At 34.4% G+C, this 24,642-nt stretch overlaps 1 protein-coding gene across 6 annotated transcripts in view; it reads right to left on the bottom strand.

Moving 5' to 3' along the window:
* Positions 1-24,642, bottom strand: part of RPTOR (regulatory associated protein of MTOR complex 1) — a 511,183-nt gene that overhangs the window by 209,521 nt on the left and 277,020 nt on the right. For all 6 annotated transcript variants that reach the window (XM_031965593.1, XM_031965594.1, XM_031965596.1 and 3 more), the window contains 2 exons: positions 19,376-19,476; positions 18,770-18,914 (listed from right to left, as the gene is read on the bottom strand). In XM_031965593.1, coding sequence (XP_031821453.1) covers positions 18,770-18,914; positions 19,376-19,476 — 246 coding nt within the window. The remainder of the gene's footprint in view (positions 1-18,769; positions 18,915-19,375; positions 19,477-24,642) is intronic.

Below are 24,642 nucleotides of genomic sequence, written 5' to 3'. Positions count from 1 at the left end.
TGTCTACTATGTTCCAGGTACTGTGCTAAGCACTGGAGATACAAAAAAAAAAAAAAATTCCTGTTCTCAAGGTGATCAAAATCTAATGGAGGAGACAACACATAAAAAGAAGCTGAAAAGGAGGAGGAGGAGGTAAGAAGTGAACTAATCTGGGGGCACGACTGAGTACTACAATTAGGATGGAGAATGATCTGAGAAGGTGTGAGTTTCAGAGTTGCCTTCATCTGCTAGAATGCTGAAGTCCAGGACAGTATGATGATAGGATATGATCAGAAGAGTTCCTAGGGTACTTCCTTAAATGAAGGCAATGGGAGCACCTCGCAAAGGTCTACACTTCACCTACTCCAAATAGATGAAGTCCCAAAGGACTTCACTTGTTTTAGGACAAAATCTGATTTCTGTCTCAAGACTCAAGCTCTACAAGTTTCTGACCTGGGTTTAGATATAAGCAATAGTTGATTGCTACTTGACTCAGCCACTGTAAGCCAGCTAGGAATCTGCTGGTACAGAGTATTTCAGGCTCCTCCCTGCTACTTAACTCTGGATGCCAACCATATCATTCAATTGAAAATGATTTCTCCAAAATTATCAACGATCTATTAATTGCCAAAACAAATGGTCTTTTTCCACCATCATATCTCTTGGCCTCTGCTGATCACCTTTTTCTTGATATCTAACTCTCACTAGGCTTTTGGGACCCTCCTCCCTCCTTGTTCTTCTCCCACTCCTCATCCTCATCCTCTGCTAGATTTTCACACAATTCACAGGTTACATCTCCTAAAAGTGGACATCCTCCACCCCTCTGTCCTGAACCCCCTTCTCTTCTCCCTCTATACTATTTTACTTACTGACTTCAAAACTCCCATGAATTCAATTTTCATCTCTATGCTAATGATCTTTCTCATAATGTCTCTGCTAATCTCCAGATTCCCATCTCCAATTGTCTTTCAGACAGCTCAAACTGGTGTATAGCAGACATCTTGAATCAAACATGTCCAAAAATGAATTCATTATCTTTCCCTCAAATTTCTCTCTTCCCAATTTCCCTTTTATTATAGAAGGAATATGGTCCTCTTAGTCATCCTCACTTGCAATCTAGTTGTAATCACTGATTCTTCACTCTTTCTCATTCTCTAGATCCAATTTGCTGCCCAGCTAAGGTCTGTCAATTTGCCTTTCCTAACATTTTTAGCTCCCTTAAGTAGGAAAGAGATCTCTTAATTCCACTAATTCTATTGCCCTCTTTCTGTTAATTGTTTTCAATTTTACATATAAGTATATAATGTACAATTGTTTGGATTATGTATACATATGTATGTGTAGATTTGCATAGCTATGTATAATTGTTTGCCTCCGTTATTCCATGAGCTACTTGAAAGAAGTGTTCATTTTGTATCCTTGGTGAATCTCCAGTTCTTAACACAGTGCCTAGCAAATAGAACGCATTTCATAAATGTTTATTGTTTGACTGATCTTTCCCAATTCCTCCAACCTCCACCCCTAAAGCAAACTTAACTCTGCTAAATCACAAGAAAGAGAAAGGAATTAGGTTGGCTAACAATGATCCTAAAGGCAGTGGACCTTGGCCTGAGGGAAGGAGTAAGAGAAACAAAACCAGAACCATTTATTCCATATATATATATATATATATTTTTTAAGGTGAGGAGGTTATGGCAGTACTGCAGTAATGTTAAGTCAAAAATTAGGACTCAATGCAGAATAAAGAGTGTTCAATGTAAAATTAACAAAACATAATTAACAGATTTAAAAAAAATACAAGATGAAGAATCACTCTAAAGAAGTTAAACTACTTTTGAATCCACTTTGATACCCTCAACTAAGGTTGAGTTTATCCCATTCATATTCAAGATAATAATAACTGTGTTTTGTGTTTTTCCCTCCTTTTTTTCCCATCCCCACTAAAATAAAGAAAAAAGAAGTTTGGAAAAGATAGGAAACAGAATTAACATTAGTAATCTACATACCAAGTCATTTTGCCCTTTCACACTTCATCAAAGTATTGGGTTCTTAAACTTTCTTTCCCTATTTTTAATGTCTCCTTTATTATTAGCTTTCATTAAATGGATTTTATTTTGCCTGATGCTATTCCTTGCCCAACTCATAATGCCCTCTCTTAAGGCTCTCTACTCTCCTATATCCCTTAATGTAATACTGTGTTGAATTTCATATATTTCTATAGAAACTTTTTGGGTGTAAAAGAGTGCCTGAGTAATCTGAATAATTAACCCCTGTTTGCCTGGTTTAGTGAAGTTAATGAACTGGTCAGTTTATCAATCCCAAGCCCCATGACTATAAACTATTTCTCTAGACTATCCAAATTATGGAAGAGTAAGTTCCTCCATTATCAATTCTTTCCCAGAGTATTTATTCTCCCTTCCCTCCCCTTTTTAAAAAATTTCTCTCTTAAAATAAACAAAACAGAACAAAGACACACCTAGGTCCTGAGTTTGTCTTTCTTTATTCCCTCTGTGTCCCTTGAAGACAGTGAAGATAGTGGGGTTCAGAAAGTTCACCTGTCTCTTCTTTGCCTATTAGAATATAAGCACTCTATTACAACATATTGTTATGTCCATTTCTGTAAAGACCATTAAACAAAACTGGCTCAGGCCCAAAGGATTAATACTTTAAAATGAATCAATTTAGACTTTGGATTTCATGTGATATACTCAAGAATTATAACAATTTATATTCAAATAAATTGGATTTATATAACATTGCTTCATGAGATTTAATGTTAACTTTCAAAGACAATATAATTTTTTTTCTTATGCTCTCTCTAACTTTGTATGAGGTGATGATTTATACTTTGGATTTTAATTTTTTGTTTTAATAATGTTTTGTCCTTACCAACTAGCCTTCTGAGAGTTTAAAAATTCTATGGTAATTCAGATTTATGAAAAAAAATGTTTGTATGGTAGAGGAAGAAAAGAAGCACAAAAACTTCATCTTTGTTAAATTTTAAAATGCAACCAAAATATAGTTGAAATTAAAAAGATCTGGAGAGGGGAAGAAAAGACCTTTAAGATTCAAGATGAACAAAGATGAAAAAGAAAACTACTCCATTTTTGAATACTCCAGAATATGAAATAAGTTTCATTTCTTCCACCCTTAATCCCACTGACATTCACTTTCCCCTGGACAATGGGCTGCCAATATAATTAAGAGGTAATCAGGACATAATCAAAACTGCTTCAAAATACAGGCAATAAATAGTTCTCTTATGTTCAATAAATGCCCTGACTTCACACAAAATGGTTATTCACCACTGATAAGGGAGATATTTATTTTAGGTGTAGGCAGAAGGCAAAGTCAATTATTGTAATTAAACTCAATATAAATCCTTTAAATTTGATCAAAGGAGGAGAAAGTTAATTTCAGGGACTGGAAGAAGAGAAAGGTATATATATAAATTAGAGAGGGCACTAAAGGATCAAGAAGGAAGCATCTTATAAACTATAAAGGTGAAACTTTGCAAGCAGCTGACACATAGAGGAAAGAACTAAGTATAATATTTTGCTGCAGTTTACTACATGAGAGAAACTCATGTCAAATTATGTTCCTCCAAAATAATGTTGCATTGGTCATTACTGTAAAAAGTCGTAATATTACAATGCTGTTTATTTCACCAAAGTTCATCTGAGGCAAAGAGTGCTACTGCCTGACAATATTTTCTTTTGCATTTCTGGAAGGTCATAAAATGTTATCAGAAGAAACAAACTGTATGGGAAGAAAAATTCTTCTTATCAGAGAAGCAATAAACTGGAAAAATATTTTTACATTCAAAGGTTCTGATAAAGGCCTCATTTCTAAAATATAGAAAGAATTGACTCAAATTTATAAGAATTCAAGCCATTCTCCAACTGGTAAATGTCAATGGATATGAACAGACAATTTTCATATGAAGAAATTGAAACTGTAGTCATATGAAAAGGTGCCGCAAATCATTACTGTTCAGAGAATTGCAAATTAAGACAACTTTGAGATACCATTATACACCTCTCAGATTGGCTAAGATGACATGAAAAGATAATGACAAATGTTGGAGGAGAAGTGGGAGAAGTGGGACATTGTTGGTGGAAATGTGAACAAGCCAGCCATTCTGGAGAGCAATTTGGAACTATGCTCAAAAAGTTATCAAACTATGCATACCCTTTGATCCAGCAGTGTTTCTACTGGGCTTGTATCCCAAAGAGATCTTTAAGGAGAGAAAGGGACCCACATGTTCCAAGAATGTTTGTGGCAGCCCTTTTTGTAGTGGCTAGAAACTGGAAACTGAGTGGATGTCCATCAATTAGAGAATGGCTGAATGAATTAGCGTATATGAATGTTATGGAATATTATTGTTCTGTAAGAAATAACCAACAGGATGATTTCAGAGAGGCCTGGAGAGACTTACATGAACTGATGCTGAGTGAGATGAGCATAACCAGGAGATCATCATACACAGCAACAAGACTATATGATGATCAATTCTGATGGACACGACTTTCTTCAACAATGATATGATTCAAACTAGTTTCAACTGTTTAGTAGTAATGAAAAGAGTCATATACACTCAGACAAAGGACTGTGGGAACTGAGTGTGGACCATAACATAGCATTCTCACTCTTTCTATTGTTGTTTGCTTGCATTTTGTTTTCTGTCTCAGGTTTTTTTTCCCCCCTTCCTGATCCAATTTTTCTTGTGCAAGATAACTGAATAAATGTGTATACATATATTGGATTTAACATATATGTATATATATAACATGTATTGGTCTATCTGCCATTTAGGGGAGGGGGATGGGAGGAAGGAGAGGAAAATTTGGAACAGAAGGTTTTGCAAAGGTCAATGTTTGAAAATTTCCCATGCATATGTTTTGTAAATAAAAACTTTAATAAAAAATTCTTCTTATCAAATTAGTTAGTTAGTCTTCTCATCAAGTTAAATTTAATTATGTTTCCCTCTATTTTCCCATCCCTCCCTCCCATTCCTAACCCCTTGCACTAGACTTATGATTCAACCTGTATAGCTTCCTTCTACTTGGGCAACCTGACAATTTCTTCACCTCTGGTGTACTGAGCAGTTAAATATTTAGTCCAGAATCATTTAATCATTATATTCCAGAGGAAGGACTTGAATTATGGACCTCCTAACACAGAGGCCAGGTCCTTTTCACTGTCATTTCATTTTTTTGATCTCCTACAAATGGAAATATTAATATGAAACAAACTTATTGTCAGAGGATTCAAATCTTTTTTTAAAGGGTGACCACAGCATTAAATCTTACAAAAGTAGCCCCAGTTGTGCTGACATGAAATGGCAATAGAGTGTGTTTCTTTCACTTTGATGTTACCCAGTCATTTTATGTGAATTTAAAAGACCATGTCTTTAGCCACATTGGCTTAGATCATATACATTTATTTGTTCAGGCCAATTTGTAAAATTAAAGAACCAAAAATAAGAAAATCATTGGGGCAACTAGGTAGTGCAATAGATAGAGAGCTGGTCCCAGAGTCAGGCAGATTTGAGTTCAAGTACAGCCTCAGACATTTACTAACTGTATGACCTGAGATAAATCACTTATACCTGTTTGCTTCAGTTTCCTCATCTATAAAATGAAAGCAGCAAATAAAATGGCAAACTACTTCACAAAACAAGTAAACACAAACAAAAAAGGAGTCACAAAGAGTTAGACACCTGAAATAACTAAACAAAAAACAACAAGAAGAACAACAGAGAGAAAACCAATTGGAATGATACACACAGACTGTGATGAATAAGCAGTAGTTGAACTGAATGACTTACAAAGAATAAGAACAAGAAATTCATGTTTTCTTACTTTTTGAAAGGGGCTTGAGAGTACAGGCAGAGGAAAAAGAAAAGAAATAATTTGCCAGCTTTTTAAAAAAACATAGCAACAAGTGATAAAGTGGGAAGAAAATGAATACAAAGAAAAACCAGCAAAAACATACTAAGGTTCTATTTAATCATTTGAAATTTCATTGAATTTTTTCCTTGAGTAAGGTTTTATACTTGTTCCCAGCTAATTCATTTTCTTTCTACTTCATTCATTCATGATCTCATTTTCTTCCACATAAATTTTTTGAGCTTTTTCATTTGGTTTTTAAAAATAAATTTTTAGCTCTTTTTTTTTTTTCAGGCAAAGAACCGAAAACTAATGGAATGTTTGTCAACTGTAGAACAAATGAATAATTTATAGCATATGAATGGACTGGAAAACTATTTTAAGAAATAATAAAACGGAAAAAACCCCAAAACTTGTATGAACTGATGCAGAGTGAGTAGAACCTGGAGAAAATTTATGTAAAAAATAACAATAGTGAAAAGATCAAAAACTCTGAAAAACTTAAGAACTCTAATCAACACAGTAACCAACGACAATTCCAGAGGAATCAAAATGAAAAATTCTCCCTATATCCTGATAGAATGGGGTAGACTACAAGATTTCGAATGTTTTGGGTTTTTTTTTTTTTTTTAATTGCAGGTTGGAGAGAAAAATAAAGGAATTCATTTTGGATTTTTAAAAGTTTTTCATTTTTTTTTTTTTGGTTATACATGTACACTCATTTAAAAAAAAACATTTTATGAATCATTTTGGGAGAAAAAAATCAGAACAAAAGGGAAATATGGCGAGTTGGGGAAAAAAAGAAGAAAAAGAAAAAAAGTAAACAGAGCATGGTTTATTTACAATCAGTCTCCATATTTTTCTCTCTGGATGGGAATGGTATTTTCCATCCAAAGTTTTTTTGGGATTGCTTTGGATCACTGAACCACTGAAAAGAACCAGGTCTTTCATAGTTGATCAATGCCCAATCTTGCTGTTGATCTTTAGAATGTATTCTTCCTTCTGCTTGTTTTGCTTAACATCAGTGTAAATCATTCTGGTACTTTCTAAAATTAGCTTGTTCATCTTTTTTATAAAACAATAATATTCTATTTCTTTCATATACCACTTATTCAGCCATTTCCCAATTGATGGTTATCATTTGCCACACACAAAAAAAGGGCTCCTACAAACATTTTTGCACACGTGGGTCCTTTTCCTTCAAGATTTCCTTGAGATACAGAACCAGTAATAGCACTACTGGGTCAAAGGGCATGCACAGTTTAATAGCCCTTTTAGCATACTTCCAAATTATTCTTCAGAATGGCTGGACTATTTCATCACTACACCACCTATACACTGATTCTACATATCTGTAACAAGGAATTTTTTTCCCTCTGGCTTCTTAATAGAGAGAAGGAGAAGGAGAAAATGAGTATCTGAATGATGACACTGAATTTAAAAAAAAAAAAAAAAAAAAAGGAAAAAGAATACACTAAGCAAGTCTACTGTTTACAGTATTTCCCTACACTTAACATTCAAAGCAAGAAAAACACAAGAAAAACACGTGAGGCAATGTAACAGAAGTGAAAGAAATTTAAATGAGGAATCAAGGGATCTGGGTTCTAGTTCTAGTTACAAATAAGTAATTTCAACTATCACAGCCTTAGTTTCCTTCCTTTAGTAAGGCAGCAAAGTATAGTAGAAAAAGAACTGTTGGAATTAGAACCTGAGTTCTCCTGAGTTGTATTGCCTTAAATTACTTAAAATAGAAAGTGTTTATGGGAGTGGGGGAGAAGCAGACTAGATGGTCCCTTCCAGCTTCAACGCTTATCTGTGCTTAACTTATAGATGAACTATGACTATCTCTGAACCAAATTATCATCACAGTCCAGTCTAGCTTTGGCTATGTAGTAACATGGCAGAAGTACCTTGCTGCAATGCAAGACCTCTAATAGCAGAATATCTGCATATACAATTAAAAGATTTTCTTATCATATGAGAAACTAAATATCATATGAGACTGAATATGTCAGAATAAATTCTAAAATTAATTTGTGGTCTGCATATGGAATTCTGAGCTTCAGAAAAAGAAAGGGAAATGATACACTGTAAAAGTTTAGGGGACATTAAACTGGGCTGTTTAAGAAACCAGTGCTGTGTGTTTTGGCATCTGAGGCAACAGCAGAAGTTAAGAAGGAGGTTAGAAGGTGTCTGGATTAGCACTTCCTACACATTGCTATGATACAACCACACTGTACTCCCCAGGAAGGGAGAGCAGCATGGTTACTTGTTTTCAAAATAAGATTTGGGAGGGAGGAGAGAGGCGGGATGGAAGAGGAGGAGTGACTAGATGTGACCAGAGGATCTGAAATTCTATACATACTCCTTCCCTCAACAGCTTGGAACAATGTGACTTTCTAAGCTGCTTGCAACTGTGATGACTCATAGGACTGAAAAATATGCCAACCAGGCAAGAGTTTTGGTTTTCAGGAAACAGGCACTAGGATGGCAAATGCCCAAGGAAGAAGCCTAGAAGGAAAACAATCCAAGTATATGCAGAACTTCCATCTGCACTGATCAATCAATCCAAGGCACCCTCAATGGGAATAGAAAGTACAGGCTATTACCTTGAAGAAATGCAAGGATTTTAGGACCTGCAGAAATTGAAAGTGAAAGGGAATGACTCCCCCATGATTTTTCATCAAAAATTAACCAGGAAATGGACTTGTACTTCATCATTCATTTTTTCTCTTTTCTCCCCTGAGCAAAAACTGAACATATTTTACTTTATGTTTTTAGCCTCAATTTTTGTTACATCTTGTTCATTTTTCTCCTACTACTTTCATTCCATGGACTTGCTAACCTGCTTCAGCTCCCTTCTCTTTCTCATTTTTAAGGGTCCCCTTCTCTGAATGGTGAGTACCGCCCCAAATTCCCATTGTGAGGAATTGACTAGACCAGTCATTCTTCATAATCCTGAGGTCCCTAAGCAGTTTCTTTCTCTCCCCCTTTTCCCACCTATTTCATTCCTTTTAAATTCTGTTTTCTCCCATTAGAATGCAACCTCCTTAAGGACAGAGAATACATTTTTTTTTTCTTGATTTCTCTCCCTGGTACTTACTTGCACAGTTCCTGGCACTGGCACTTGTTGACAACTAAATGTTTCATACTATCATCCTATTAAATTCCATGGCCCAAGGAATAAAATTAATTGAACTTTAACAAATTAACTCTAATTTACTTATTATGATTTTTGTTTTGCATTCCTTGGGAAATTTCAAATTTTGGATTGTTTAGATTTAAGTATATTTGAGTAGAGGGAACATTAAAAAATAGTAGAAAGTAATTAAACTCTCCGATCACTGCAATGACTAATCAAGACTTCAGACAACAAAAACAAACAAGCAAACAAACTACACACTCCTGAAAAGGAAGATGATGGTTACTCAGAGTGCACAAAATGTATAAAAAGAGTAGCACTTCTGGTATGAGGACTTGCTGAGATCTTTTTAAGGCTGCTCATCCACCTCTGGTGTGCAACTGATCCATCCAACTTTTACTTATGGCTCCAATAAGCTCGATCAGGCACAGCGGCCACACCTTGGTAAATGACTTGGGTATATGGGCTTCACAGGTTGAAAGTAGATAGGCCTCAAAACCATTGATGAGTTGGGGGATGTGAAGATTTTCCCTGACAGAATAGATAGATGAGAACAATTTGTTCCAATGTCCAAAAAAGTGGCTGAACTAGGTGCTGTGGACCTCTTAATTCAAAGATGCCAAGGTCACTTATATCATCACCAGGCATCTTAGCTTTTGTCCTGCCACTGCACTTTGATGACACAGGAAGAAATGGTGAGGTTGACAACTCTGTGCAACTTTGCCTCACTTGAATCCAATAAATGTACAGGTCTAGCCATCAATCATGCTGTCATTGGTCCTCTTAGAAAGCAAAGAACAAACAACAACATAATCAAAATGAATTTTGTTTTGGTTGACTATGCTTGCCTGCCACAAGAAAGATTTTACTTTCTATCTATTTAAAAAATATATATTTTGAGGAGGAGGTGAAAACATACAGCAGAGGAATGGAGATGGACATGTTTAAAAAAAAAAATAGAGGATCCTTGAAACATGTAACAAAAAGATGAACATAAAAGGAAATCCAGAGAGAAACAAACAAGCTGGTCAGCTTTAAAATCAACTAGTTGAATTGTATGCTTTTTAAAAAGCAAGCTATTTGTAATAGAGATTTATTTTCATATACACATTTACTTTTTCTTTCTTTCTTTTTCTTTAAATAATTATAACTTTTTATTGATAGAATTCATGCTTGGGTAATTTTTTGCAACATTCACATTTGTTTTTTCAAATGAATTGGTATTTTAAGTTCAAAGTACCCAAAATGAAAATTATTTAAAGAAGCAAACAATAAGGAAAAAAAAAAACACTAGAAATTCTGTTGTCAAGTATACGGAACACATTCCTTTTCCTCTTTCTCCTCCTACTTCTTTATAGGGTTGGATACATTTGTATACCCAACTGAATGATTAAGTTATACCCTCTTAGAGCCAAAACTGATGAGATCAAATTTCAGAGCACTTATCCCCCTCCCTTCTTTCCCTGGATTATAATAGGTCTTTTGCACCTCTTTATGTAAACTAATTGTCCCATTACACCTCTCTTTTCCTCTTTTCCCAATACAGACTTTTTCTACCCCTTAATGTTTTTTTCTTTGATATATTCACATCAGAGTCCATTCACAATCACACTTTCATTTGTGATGCTGCCCTTTCTGCCCCAGTGACAGATACAGTTCTCAAAAGTTACACTTATAGTTTTCCCATCTAGGGATGCAAACAGTTTATTTAACCTTTCAATTACACACACACACACACACACACACACACACACACACACACACACACACATCTTCCCATATCCTTGAGCTTCTCTATGCTTCTCTTGAGCTCTGTGTTTATAGATTAAGTTTTCTGTTTAGTTCTGATTTTTTCAATAGAAATGATTGAAAGTCTGACTTCACTGAAGATCCATTACCTTCCCTTAAAGATGATAGCGAATCTTGCTAGGTAGTTAATTCTTGGTTGTAATCCTAGGTCCTTTGCCTTCTAGAATATGTCATTCTAGGTCCTCCGATTCTTTATTGTAGAAGCTGCCATAGCCTATGTAATCCTGGCTGTTGCTCTTTGATATATGAATTGTTTTTGTCTGGCAGCATGCAGTATTTTTTCCTTGAGATTGAAGATTTAGAGTTTTGCAACAATGTTCCTTGGCCTTTTCCTTGTGGGATCTCTTTCTGAAGGTGATTGATGGATTCTTTCAATTAGTATTTTCCCCTCTCTGTTTCTAGAATATTGGGGCAATTTTCCTTATAGAATCTCTTATAGAATACTAACCAGGATCTTTTTTTGGTCATGCCCTTCAGGTAGGCCAATAATTTTTAAATTGTCTCCTCTAGATCTATTTTCCAGGTCAGCTATTTTTCCAATGAGGTATTTCACATTTTCTTCCATATTTTCATCTTTTTAGTTTATTTGACTGATTATAGCTGTCTTACGAAGTCATTAGCTTCCATTTGCCTTGTTGTGGTTTTTAATGTGTAAATTTTTTTCTGTTAGCTTTCGCTTATCTTTTCCCATATGGTTAATTCTACTGTTTAAGGAGTTGTTTTCTTTAGACAACTTTTTTCTTTTCCAGACTGCTGACTCTTTCATGCCTACCTCTTATTTCCTTTCTCATTTTTTTCTTCTACCTTTCTTATTTGTGTTTGAAAGTCTTCCAAGAAGCCTCTTTGGACTTAAGAACAATTCATACCACTCTTTGAGATTTCCTTTGTGGATAATTTATCCTCATCTGAATTTGTGTTTTGGTTTACTTTGTGACCATAGTCTGTTCCATGGTCAAGCTTCTTTTCTGTTTCTTGCTCAGTTTCTTTCCTTTTCTTTTTGTAGCATTTCCTCCTCCCTCGCCCCCTCCCCCCCCCTTACTCTGATGGTTAAGTACTGTCCAAAGCTTCCTGTACAGCTGTGAGCTTTGCATTTTCGCACAGTGCCCTCTTGTGTTTGCAGGAGATAGCTTTGCCTGCTCTGTGTAGGAAACAGCCTAGTTTCCTAGAGTTTGTCTTCTGAGCTGCGACTGGAAACTGCCCCCCTGATCTGCTCCTGTACTGAGCCAGGACTGAAGATCTTAATTGCTGATTTTCTGTTGATTAAGACCCTCTCACCAGCTTTCCCAGAGTCTATTGAGCTGGGCTGAATACCCTTGTCACTCCAGTGAGACTGAACTTTTTTTTTTTTCAATTTTTCTTGAGTTGGAAAGAGGTTTCATTCCAACAGACTCTGTTCAGCATCTTGGTTTTATGTGGTTTTTCAAGGGAAATTGGGAGACCATGCACAAAGATTTATTTTTAAAGCAAGTAAACAAACAAATAATATAAGCAGAAAAGAAAATAAATAGAAAAACTCATGGTAACAGAAAATGCCTGAGAAGCTATGGATGAAACCTCATCATACACTGTTTATAGGTTAATCATTATTTTATAGGAGATTAAATTATAGAACAGGAAGGCACATAAAGGGCAGATGGGAGGAAGAAAATACAGGGTAACACAAGATGTACTTTTATTCAAGTTCATGGTAAGTAAGAAAGTGACAAAGTTTTAAAGGTACACAGAGAAAATTTTTCAAGGTACTTTAATGTGAGGAAAGGAAGGAAGGGAGGGAGGGAGGGAAGAAGGGAGGAAGGAAGGAAGGAAGGAAATCCACTACCACAAAAAGGACAACCAATATCTCAGAAATTGCTTATCCACATGCATACTTTTTTTTTTCTCTAACAGAACCTAATCCAGAATTGGTGTGGTCCTCTTGGTATCCAGGTTGCAGCCCAATCACTTTGGTGAGTATTTTGCATAGCTCTAAGAATGATCCCATGTAGGTTTTAAAAAGAGCAGTAAAAAGCATGCCATCCTCATGCTTTTCCTTTAATTGTTATTGGCAAAAGTGTTACATGATAGGGGGCAAGATAGAAAGCTAGAAGCAAATAAAAGGGGCTCACAGATAGAAAATGAGGAGGTGGAATACAGATATCTTGGCTTTTTTGGACAATCTGGGGGAGAGGTCATTCATTTTGTAACAGAAAAGTCACAAATTTGTTTTGAACAGACTTCTTTACATCCAAAATCAAATAATTACCTAAATTGTTTGCAAAGCACTGAACTAGGCACTGGAGCATATATGAAGTGCCTGTACTCAATGAGGTCACAAGCTTGAAATTCAGTCATGTGTGATTCTTTTATGACCCCACCATTTGAGGTTTTCTTGGCAGTGGTAATGGAGCAATTTGTCATTTCTTTTTCTAGTTCATTTTACACATGAGGAAACTGAGGCAAACAGAGTTAAGTGACTTATCACACATCTACTAAGTGTTTGAGGTCAAATTTGAACTCAGTTTTTCCTGACTTCAGGCCTGATGCCTGTGCCATTTAGCCACACTAAGCTTTTAGAACTGGGTGAGTAAAAATACTAAATAAAGTAGTTATAAAAGCAGCCTTGATAGTTGAGAATGTTGAGAAAGTTGAAAATGAACTTCCTTTACATTGGTTTTCAGCAACAGGCTAGCCTAGCTAATGTGGTATAGTCTATTACCTTTTGTAGCATGGAAGTAAAACTCACTAATCTGTAATTTTTAGAATGTTTCTTACATTTATGAGAGTCATGTTTCTATGTTGTTAGCACTGGGACTATCTGGTTAAGTTACACACTTGGTCAACAGAGCAACATAACAACATGTTATTCACCATCAGCACTTCAAATGAATGTAGGAAATACAAGTATATTCAATATAATTTCACCTGTATAACCTCTAATCTATCTATTTCAAAAGGTAACAAAAATATATTAAATGAATTGGGATGGGTTCTTTGGTATTTCCTTTTTATCAATAATTTTCAAATATTAATTCTGATTCCTCAGATGGTTTTCTGACAGTGATGCATGTAAAAGACCTCTTCAAATTATAAGAATGTGCCTTCATTACAGAGGCTGGGGGAGGGGAGATGTTGAATATAATTTCATACTTGTAGGTTAATTTTGCTAACCTATTCCTGTATCCTCTTCCCACTGTCCCTTCTTTACCCCATACTATATTTTTCTTAGAAGGGAAGACTGTCTTGAAAGGATATATTTGGAAATGAAGACAAGCTCAAATAACTTTTTAAAGTGAAAAAAAATTAAACTTCATAATGGCATAATGATGTAGGAATCCTTTTTTTTCCATTGATTTTTAAATCATTTCTTAAATAGTTTGTTGCTAAGGTTCTAATTATATAATTTAAGTCATCTTGTTGACTTTTCTGGACCATTTATTTCATTTTCTTAATTTTTTTTTTAAAAAGAAACTTTTTGCTTATAAATGTTTAATTTTACCAATTAGGTAGTAAGAGCTGGTTCTTCCACCATGTTTAATCTCTGCCACAAATGCAGAATTGTTTTTTGTTTGTTTGTTTTTTGATACAAAGCATCAGTTTTTTCCAAGACTTCCATCTGGTATTTAGAAATAGTTTCTTGGATTTCACAAGTTATTTACTTTTTAAACTTCTTTTCTTCAACACTGAATGACTAAAAAATTAAGTTTTCTCTATTTTAAATGAATTATCATAATAATAAACAGGCCAAAAGTTTAATATTCAAACCAAGCAAAATGAAAATAATTCAAATCACATAATTCCCTTTTGGCAACATAAAGGTAAAATATTTGCTGAAAGGATGCTATGATAAAGGATGGTTTTATATCATATGAGTTGGCTCCACAATAATAATGCTTAAGTAATTTAGTTACAAGGAATTTTCTACAGCAAATAATTCAGTAAAAAAAATTTCTAGCTCAATTAACATAAGTTGTCCCAAATAACCAGGACAGTGTTCTTCACAACACCTAACTGTGTTACTATCAAGAAGAAATTCTATTTCAGCACTGTATATTCCATATATTATAGCTACCCCTAAAATTTTCAATTCACCCATCAAAACAAACTGCAACATTATAGGAGAAAGGACAAAGGCTTTAGAGGTTGAAAAGCTTGGGGATGAAAATGTATTTTCATTCGCTATCTTTATGTATAGAATGAAAAACACCTGTGTTCATGTAATATCTTACTACAAAGAGATAGAGCACTACAGACTTTCAGTTCAAAATGCATGGGAAAGTTCTTAATAATTCTAGTGTAAAAGCAGGTTCTTATAACAAAATCCCACTTCCAAGAAAAATAAAACAATTTAAAAATCCCATAGAGTTTATTATATTGGGAATTTACCTTTACTGTAATTGAATGGTGCGTTGTTACCTGCTGCAACAGGTCTACTCTCACTGTGATAGATCTAAACAAGGACTGATGACAAGTTCAGCAAAAACAACTAGAAAGAAAATAAGCTCTTTTGGAATAGAAAAGGAATTTTGTTTCTTGGAAACAGTGTAGGTGTAAGCTAGGATTGTGAAACATTACAGCTGGATGATTCCATTCTATTCTTCCTAGTGTCTGAGAGAGACAACAATAATTCAGTAAAAGACTGACTAGTAATTCCCAGATAGGAAAGTTAAGCTCTAGCTTTTTACAGGGCACTGGGTTGTAACTGCTGAATCAGTAAAGTATATTTAAATCTTCATTGTGGAAAGGGGCCCAAGAGGACACACAAATCAATTTGGGGAAGCTGAAAAATAATGAAATAGGAAAACTTCAAGCATAATTTTATGACTATTATAAAGCAATTCTAACTCCCTTGGTATATAAATTTTGATCACTTTCCAAAATATATTTTAACTATCACAGATTTTCATGTTATTCCATGTTCCCCAAACACACATAAAAAAGAAAATATACACTAGCATTATAATGCTGTGTTAAATTCTCATGCTAAAATGCTGTATTCCTATTTTAAGTTGGAAAAAGCACTAGCAGCACACATAAGGAATTTTATTACATGACTAAGTCTAAATTCTAGGCTATTAACACAAATCAAAATAACATTAAAAGGATCTTAGAATTAGGAAATAGGAAAAATTCCAAATAATAGGGAAAAATCTCTCTAGCATACTAAATAAACAACAGGTTTTTTTAGTCTATCTATAGCAATGATTTTTTTTCCATTTCCTAGCACTGTCAATTTGGTATCTATCACCTATTCCTATCCTCTAAGAACTTTTTATTTTCCCTGGTTATACTAATTAAGAGATACTTTCTATTCCTGTAGGTTTTCAGTTTCATAACAGTCTATTTCTTTGACTAAGCATCCAAAGAAAATATGGAGTGAAAACAACACTAAATGTACATGGTTTGAAAACTGAGGAAGGAATAATGCCACTTCTCTCATACTTTTAGTAGCAAATAAATAAATTTAACTAATTCTTCATTCCCTTCTCCAAATCCTTTCTTAATTTGTTCTTCACTGGCCAACATAACTCCTCAAGTCTTTAGTTCAAGTTTCTTTCTTGTTCAGAGGCAGCCAGTTATTATGATTATTTCCTATCAAGTAATTAGTTTTTAGACCCTTGATCAAATCAACACTGAAATAACCCCAAGGTCATTTAAAAATGTTTGAATTCTGAAGAAAAAAAAGACTGATTTCCAATGTACCAGGAATTACTCTCTAGAGGACTCAACAACAGACAAGATTATTCTTTTATGCAACCCTGATGGTTTGAGGTTCCTTCAATCACTAATTGTTGATTAAAAAACCCCACAAAACAGAGTAATATTTTCCTATTACCTGGGTATTTTAAAAAAGCATTCCATAGGATAACAGCTACATTAAAAAAAAAAAAATTCCTTTATTTAAAGGATAATAGAAAATTAAATGAAAGAAAATAGTCAGTAGTCATGGGTTCATCATCTCTGGACTGATAACTTCCTGATCTAGACATACAGATCTAGTCTGTCCATTCTTACATCACTAACTAATTGCCTACTACACATTTCAAACTTGATGGCCTATGGGCATCTCAAAATCAGAATGTCTAAAACAAAACTATTTCCCAGCCAAAATTACCTTTCTTCACAATTTCCAAGTTTCTACTGAGGTCACCACCATCTTTCCATTTGCTGAAGTAGTCAGCTATAATGTCATCCTCAATTCCTGATTCTCATTCTATATTTGTTTCTAATATTATTTCTAAATGTCAGTGATTCTAATTCTGCCACATTTGTTTCCTTCTCTTCACTCATATGGTAGCCACTCAAGCCTTCATCACTTTACCTATGATATAATAGCCTTTTGATTGGTCTTCCAGCCAAGAGTATCTTCCCAAATCAAACTTTCCATTCAACTATCAAGGCATTTTTCTAAAACCTGTTTGACCATGTTAATTACCTTACATCACAGAATAAGTCACTGGTCCCCTTTAACCTCGAAATCAAACATAAATTTCTCTATTGTACATTTAAAATTCTTTACAACACTATTCTTTTCTATGTCTCTAAACTGATTATACACACCAATCACTTCTCTCTGTACATTCTATGGTTTAACTACATTAGTCATCTCATAGTTTCTTACACATGAAAATTCAACTTCTGTCTGATGACTTTGCACACGTCATCCCTCATACCTGGAATATATTGACTTCTCAATTCTATTGCTTGAAATTCTCAGATTCCTTTTAGACTCAGCTCAATCTATACTTTTTACCTGTGGGGTTTCCTGGTCACCTAAATCACCCCCAAGGTTATTCTGTATCTGTTACAGATATGTAATTATTATCTCTATGGCTATAAATCTCCTTTCTGGAAAATGTAAGCTTCTGGAGGGCATGGTAATTTTTGGCTTTATATACCATAAGTCAACAGTTTCTGATATATAGTTATATATTTTTAAAAGATGAGTAATTGATTAATCTTTCATTTTGATAAAATATTATTTCATTCTTCTATGTGGGATACATATACAGTAGTCTGTGACATCTCTTTTTGTTTGGATATGTTGTTATGTATAAGTGATCTTAGCAAGGGAGAGACTATTTCAACTTTTATTTAGGGTTCAGCACAGAGCATTCTACATGTTATAGGTTCAAAATACAATCAAATATAGGAACCCTTTGGTTCCTATATTTTTTTTGTGAATTATGTGCAGCAAAGTTTTGATAGCCACATTGTTTTTCACTGCCAAACAAAGTGCTTCTGGGCTGCCTTCTATTTATTGAAAGATGATGTATTTTCAAAGAATGTAATTAATATCACTAAATTAAAGTAAAACTATTGCTGAAAAATTAATCAAATAGATTTGAAAACAAATATACATGGTCTGTACCATTTCAGATATTTTCTCTACTGTTTTATCCACTGATATATGTGCTGTCAAGATAATTTTCTTATTGATCAGTATTCAGGCTCAGTATAGAACTTTGTAATCAAACTATGCAGAAGGTTTTGCTGAAGAAGGCCAGATGTCAAGAATGAAAAGAAACAAAAGTCTTCAATCAAACTAACTACACTAACATTTTTTTCAGTCTGAAGAGGAATTTCTCAGGATCAGAGGAAAATCAGTTAAATTCAAGAAGGACTGACATTATCCAAAATTTACACTTACATTGCAATCATAAGTACAGAGTAGTTCAGATGGTAAAGTATTTTCCAACCCCACTTCTGCCATTCTCAAGAATCCATTTGCAGAAGGCCTAGCTTTTTTCTGGAGTATGGAAGAATCTTTGGGTAGAAACACTGATATGCTTCAGCCTTTAAGCAGCAAATATTGAAATTATCCTACTTTTATAAACATATTCTTGGGTCTCTAATAGTGTCACTGAAATCTTCTTATATTTTTAATTCTAAGTAATGAAATTTCATAAATTCAAAAAATATAAATTATAGTATTCAAAAAGCAATAGATGTTCAGCTGTTGAAGACTTACCACATTGCATGCATATAGGTAGGAGGTAGGCGAGGACTGCTAACGGGGGTACAGTTATATGATCTCATGATCCTTTCTGCCAACAGAAAGTTACGAAACAGACTTGCCACCAAGAGATCCTGTCTGAAAAGCTTTTGGAAGAGATCTAGAGCCAACGAAAGAGAATCGTATATAGTACCATGTTAGTCAAAATCAGCATGCAAAATCAGCTACACACACACACACACACACACACACACTCACTCACTCATCATCCCCAAAACTGAACAAACAAAATTCAACTAACTGCCCAAAAAAGGATAAACGTGTAGTACCAATTTTGCTACAACACACCAGAAGAGAGCCAGTGAGTTGAGGAAAATGCATTCTGAATTTGGCAAGTAAATAGTGGAGAAATACATATATACTTGCTACCTTCTCACTGTGTCTGATACTTCATTAGGTAATCTTACTTGACATCCCTTGTGACCAAATGTGAACTCTTAAGTACCTTGTGTTCTTTCAACCTAGTTGTCATCCCACTCTTATCATGAAATTATCCTCAAAGTTAATTTTACACATTCTTTATCTACTAGAGAGATTCCAATTATTCCCTGATAACCTTACCCCTGGGCAGCACATTCCAAGCAATGGTATCTGTAATTGCAGTGAAGATCCAGTTCAGTTCTCCTAGAGGAGTCCTCCTGTCATTGAGCCTGCCAGGAATCCTATAAAATATAGGACATTTTCATTATTAACACAAGTTGGGGGAGGAGAAAGAGGTAGCAGAGACAACATCTCACTAAAAATCCAGACAACAGATTCAGCCCCCATCACTTGAAGCTTAGACCACTTAATCTAATCAACTTATTTCACAATTATCCAGGTTGACTAACTTGTCCAAAGTCACAAAAACAGTAAGCACCAGAGATAGGCTGGATCCTAGATCCTCTGATACTTTGGCTCTTTGAAATATCTTAGTACAGTAAATGCTGTTAGACAAAGAAATTGCACAATAAGAAATGGCTATGACCTTGCCATAGTTAACTGATTGGGTCACTGTTAACAAACTAAAGAATGCAGACATTATCCTGGAGTGAGATGCAATGCTATCTTCCCAACTTTACCAAAAAGAGGCCCTTCATTATTTTTGCCAAGCACCCAAACTAATTCCAATATCATACTTTACATTCTACAGATGTGAAAATGACCTTCTTCTTTATCTTCAACTGGCTGTATAACTTAATTTTATCCAGCTCTTAGTAATACAACCTAATTAATTAAAAAAAAAAATCTTGATGCTAAGAAATGAGTCTGAATGTCTTCTCAATATATTCATACTGTCCTTGCCTCCAAATTATAGCTGGAAAGAAAAATCCTTTCTATTTTCCAATTTCAATGGCAAAAAGATCTAAAATCTGACAGAAAACTAAAACTCCTACTAGCTTTATCTATCTTTTTATTTTGTTTAAAGGTAAAGTTTTATAGAGTCCAGAGGCTAGAAAACAGAATACTTGCCACTTACAAGATGTAAAAGATTAACAGTTTAATTTTACAGAGCCCAGTGGAAGTAAATTATTAATGGCAAGGGCATTCCCTATGTATTCACAAAATGGAATCATAAGAGAATGTTATGAAACTATAACAGATGGTTGCCCATTCTTTTAAAGGAATAGAATTTCTCCCATTTGCTTAGGGTTAGGACTACTTAAACAAGTTAGATGAAAGAAAAAAAAATGTTTGGAAGGAAATGATTACATAATATAATAATGAATAATTGAAATCAAGCAGTACTGGTAGAAAGCAATTAAATAATTTTTACATTTTCAATTTCTGAAATTTAAATGATCTATGCTAATAGAGGCCTTGCAAATTTAGTCAACTATTAATTGGTCCTGTGTAATAATGGCTCGTAGCATAAAAAATCATTTTACTCGGTTCTGGAATGCCTTGTGCTTACACTTGAATATGGGTATGCCCACTTGTATAGATAGGAATCCTAAAATTTTAAAATTGTTGTCTAATTCTAAATATGCTCTCCCCTTTAACTATGCTTTCTGGAATTTCATAATTAATATATTTTTCTTCACTGAAAGCATCTTCCTCTCTTTGTTCTTCTTGTCTACTTTACTTTTTACTACTATATCACATCTACTAATTGTCAAATCCCCCAAATCCTTATGCCGAGTTTTCTTCCTTATATCCAATTTCACTGGGTGATCTCATCAGGTCCTATTGTTGTGCCAAAGTTCCATTTTCATACCTGACCTAGTTTCCCCATTGTCTTATTTAGTTAATCTGTCTCAGGTTATAACCTTTCCCTCTTAATGTTTGATGAGATAAAGGTTTTATATCTTTAGGTTATAGACATTCCTTCTTAATGTTTAACAAGATAAAGGTTTATCCATTTTAGATGTTATTAGAATATCAGTAACCTCCCCCCATTGTGTCATCCTAGGGGCCTTCCCCACCATTAGGTTATCCCCACCTAGGTACCTCCATTATGTCATTGTTCTTGTTATTCTATAAAAAAGCTTGCTGTCCCAATACTCGGGGCAGGACTCTTTGAGATGAGTCTCATCCAGCCCTGGGATCAAATATGGATCCATTGGTCCCAGTATTTCTCTCCATTTAATAAACTACTGAATTGGTCTCTTATCTCTTGTCTTGCTCAGTTTCTTCAGCATTACACTATGGATTCAAATATCATCTTTGAGAAGATGATAACTAGATCTACCATATATAATAATAGATCTACTATACAAAACCATAATCTCCGGTTTTCCAATCCTACAACACCAAATACTGTCAGACATTTTGAAATGAATGTTTCATTGGTATCTCAAACTTAAAAAGTTCAAAACAGAATATATTTTCCACTAAATCCTTTCCTTTTTCCACTCACAGAGCCAAAACTTTGTTCTAACTCTTTAAATTTAAATCACTCTGGGGTTTCAAGGAAAAACTTTAGTCCAAGCCTCTTATTGCCCACTATTTGGGTCTTGACTGCTTAGAGTGGGCACAAAGAGCAATTGTTTTCAATTCTGGCCAGAAGCTCTGAGCATTTTTACCTCTCAGGCTGATCATTTTGTGATGGTAAACTAAGCCTATTTTGCCTGGATTCTTATCTAACCCTTTGTACTAAGACCTATGAAAGACTAATTTTAAAAGGCCAAGGTCACCCACTGCCTCCAGAGCCATCACTAGTGAGCTTGACTTATTTTAACTACTGGACTCTGATGACTCAGGATAAGAGATGCCTCATTAAGTCCAATTCACTCATAAGTCAAGACATCAGCCTCCAAGGTCTCCTCCCTTCAACCTCAGAACATTTTTAAACAACCTTAGAGATCTTGGTTAGCATTATCTTTAAACAGATCTGAGACCTGGGTAAGGCAGGTAGATTCCACCTCACTCTTCCTAGATTTCTCTCACTCAACCACTAAATTGTGCCCTAGTTTCCCCCCTTATCTCATAGATCCTGCCTCTGCTCTGCTGAGACTTTAAAAATTCTATGCCCTGAAATGCAAGCAATTGATTAATTTATAATCATGCTTGTTTATGATTATAAACAAACATAATTTATGATTATTTATCACAATTTAAATTGTGATTTAATTTGTCAATTAAATTAATTTTATTTGACATTTTACAGAGGAAGGGAACAATAAGAAACTTTCTAAAATTTTAATATGATGTGAAAAAACTCTTTCATGCCTGTTTTATAGAATTTTTACCAAAAATGTGTATTTTATTTTGCCAATGGCTATTTATGCATGTACTAAGAAAACTGTATCTTTTTGCTTTTAATAAAATTAAATGTTATTTTCCAAATTTTGGAACCATACTTGTATCCCTGACATAAAGATAGATGTGCCATGGTAAATAAATGACTGGACAAACTGTGATAGTCTTCTTTTGTTAGGATTTTATCTGAAAGTGTTCAATCAATATTCACTAATAATATCTAAGAATACTTTTTCTTTGTTTTATCTTTTCCCTGTTTAGGTAACAGGTTTATATATTTCATAAAAAGAAGTTTGATGAAATATTTTCTTTTTCAGATTTTGCAAATAATTTGTATAGTACAGATATTAATTTCTCTTTAATATACTTGTAAAGGTCTCTTTTAATGGGGTGACCAGTTCCTCCATTTGTCCTATTTCATATTCTGCCTTAAGGTTATGACCGTCCCCTCTTAATGGTCGAGATAAAGGTGTTATAGACATTCCTTAATGTCTTTAGAATATCAGTAACCTTCATCTATGAGGCTATCCCCACGTAGGTCTCTGCATTATGTCATTGTTCTTTTTATTCCATAAAAGGCTTGCTGTCCTGATACTCAGGGCTAGACTCTTTGAGATGATAGTCTCGTCTAGCCCTGGGATACATTGATCCCAGTATTTCTCTCCATTTAATAAATTATTGAATTGGTCTCTAATTTCTGTCTTGCTCAGTTTCTTTTGGCATTACATACTTACATAATTCTGCTGTAATATATGTAGCTCCTACTTGTTTTTTTTTTTTTTAAGTGAGGGGACAGAGGAGGTAATACCATTATAGCTAGTTCAATTCTCTTTTCTGAAACTGGAATATTTAAGATCTCTATTAGATGCTGTTACCTTTAAAGTTTTTTCCTGTTGATTTTTCAGAGTTTACTGAAGACAACTGTACAGTATGTTCTAATAATTGTTTATGTTTTTTTTCTGTTATGATTATACATAGTTTATTCTTATTTTATTCAACTTTTGTCATTCTTTTTAAATAAGTATCTTAAATGAACAACTTTAGAGTACTTTCACAATAAATTTTCTTTTAGAAACCAAAATCTGTTTCTTTAGCAGACTGAATGTATTTAAATATAGAAATATTCTAAACCTTCTCATTTCCTCTTATTTATAATGAAAATTGAAATTAAAAGAGTTTAGAAATTATTCGTTTCAGGTTTATTTCTATCCCACAATCTAAAGAATATCAAAACACTACCCATTCTGGAAATCACATATAATTCCTATTATAGTGCCAGTAGACAGAAACAAGATGTACAGAAGATCAAAAAGAAGAGAAACATTTCTTTTTAAAAGCTTCCTTATGAAGGGCGTTGTGGTCCCTTCAAGAAACTACATTTGTGATTATTCCTTTTTGATTCCCAGCCTCTCCTGGCTGATGCATTATCAATTCAGGAAGCTAGGATCTTTGCCCTTTGAATTCCAATAGGAGATTTGGGCTTGTCTCAGCCCCCACTGGATCTGAGCCAACTTGGGACTCTATCCACAGGCTCCCTTTAGCTAAATCTCTCATTATAAAAAGCCAAACTAAAATCCTCTTTGCAGAAGTTCCAAACATGCCAGTCCTATGCTTGGAACCCCAAGGAGCTTCTGCCCACTGGAAAACTGTTTCCAGTGCCATCCTTTCTTTATCCTCACTTATTTCCTTAACTAGACTTTAACCTTACTTCCAATCCCCATAATAAACCACTTTTATCAATCTAGGTTTTTGGGTCTATAAATTCCTTTACAAAGAACTGCTTGTGCTGCTAGAAGGGAGTTCCCCAAAACTCCCTACCCTTGTGCAGAATCCCAAGGGGTTGCAGGGAAGCCAAACTTACCCTGTACTCTGAACCTGCCACTAGACCTTATTAAACTCCCTGACCACCAGAAACCCTAATTTCATTTGGGTACCCCAAATCTAAACTTCATCACTTACATACCCTAAAATAAATTCTTTAATGTTCTAAACAGCTTATAAAATTTATATCTATATTTATTATGCAGTGGCTGAATTTCCCATAGCAAAAAGGGGTATAAAATTATAATGATTCAGAGAATAAAATTCCAGCACAGTATTTCAATATCATGAGTAACTAATCCTACCCTTAAAGATACAGCATGGCA

Source organism: Sarcophilus harrisii, chromosome 4 (assembly GCF_902635505.1).
Source record: "Sarcophilus harrisii chromosome 4, mSarHar1.11, whole genome shotgun sequence".
Classification (NCBI taxonomy): domain Eukaryota; kingdom Metazoa; phylum Chordata; class Mammalia; order Dasyuromorphia; family Dasyuridae; genus Sarcophilus; species Sarcophilus harrisii.
Note: the sequence above shows the minus strand (reverse complement) of the source record. Positions and strands in the feature narration are given on the sequence as shown.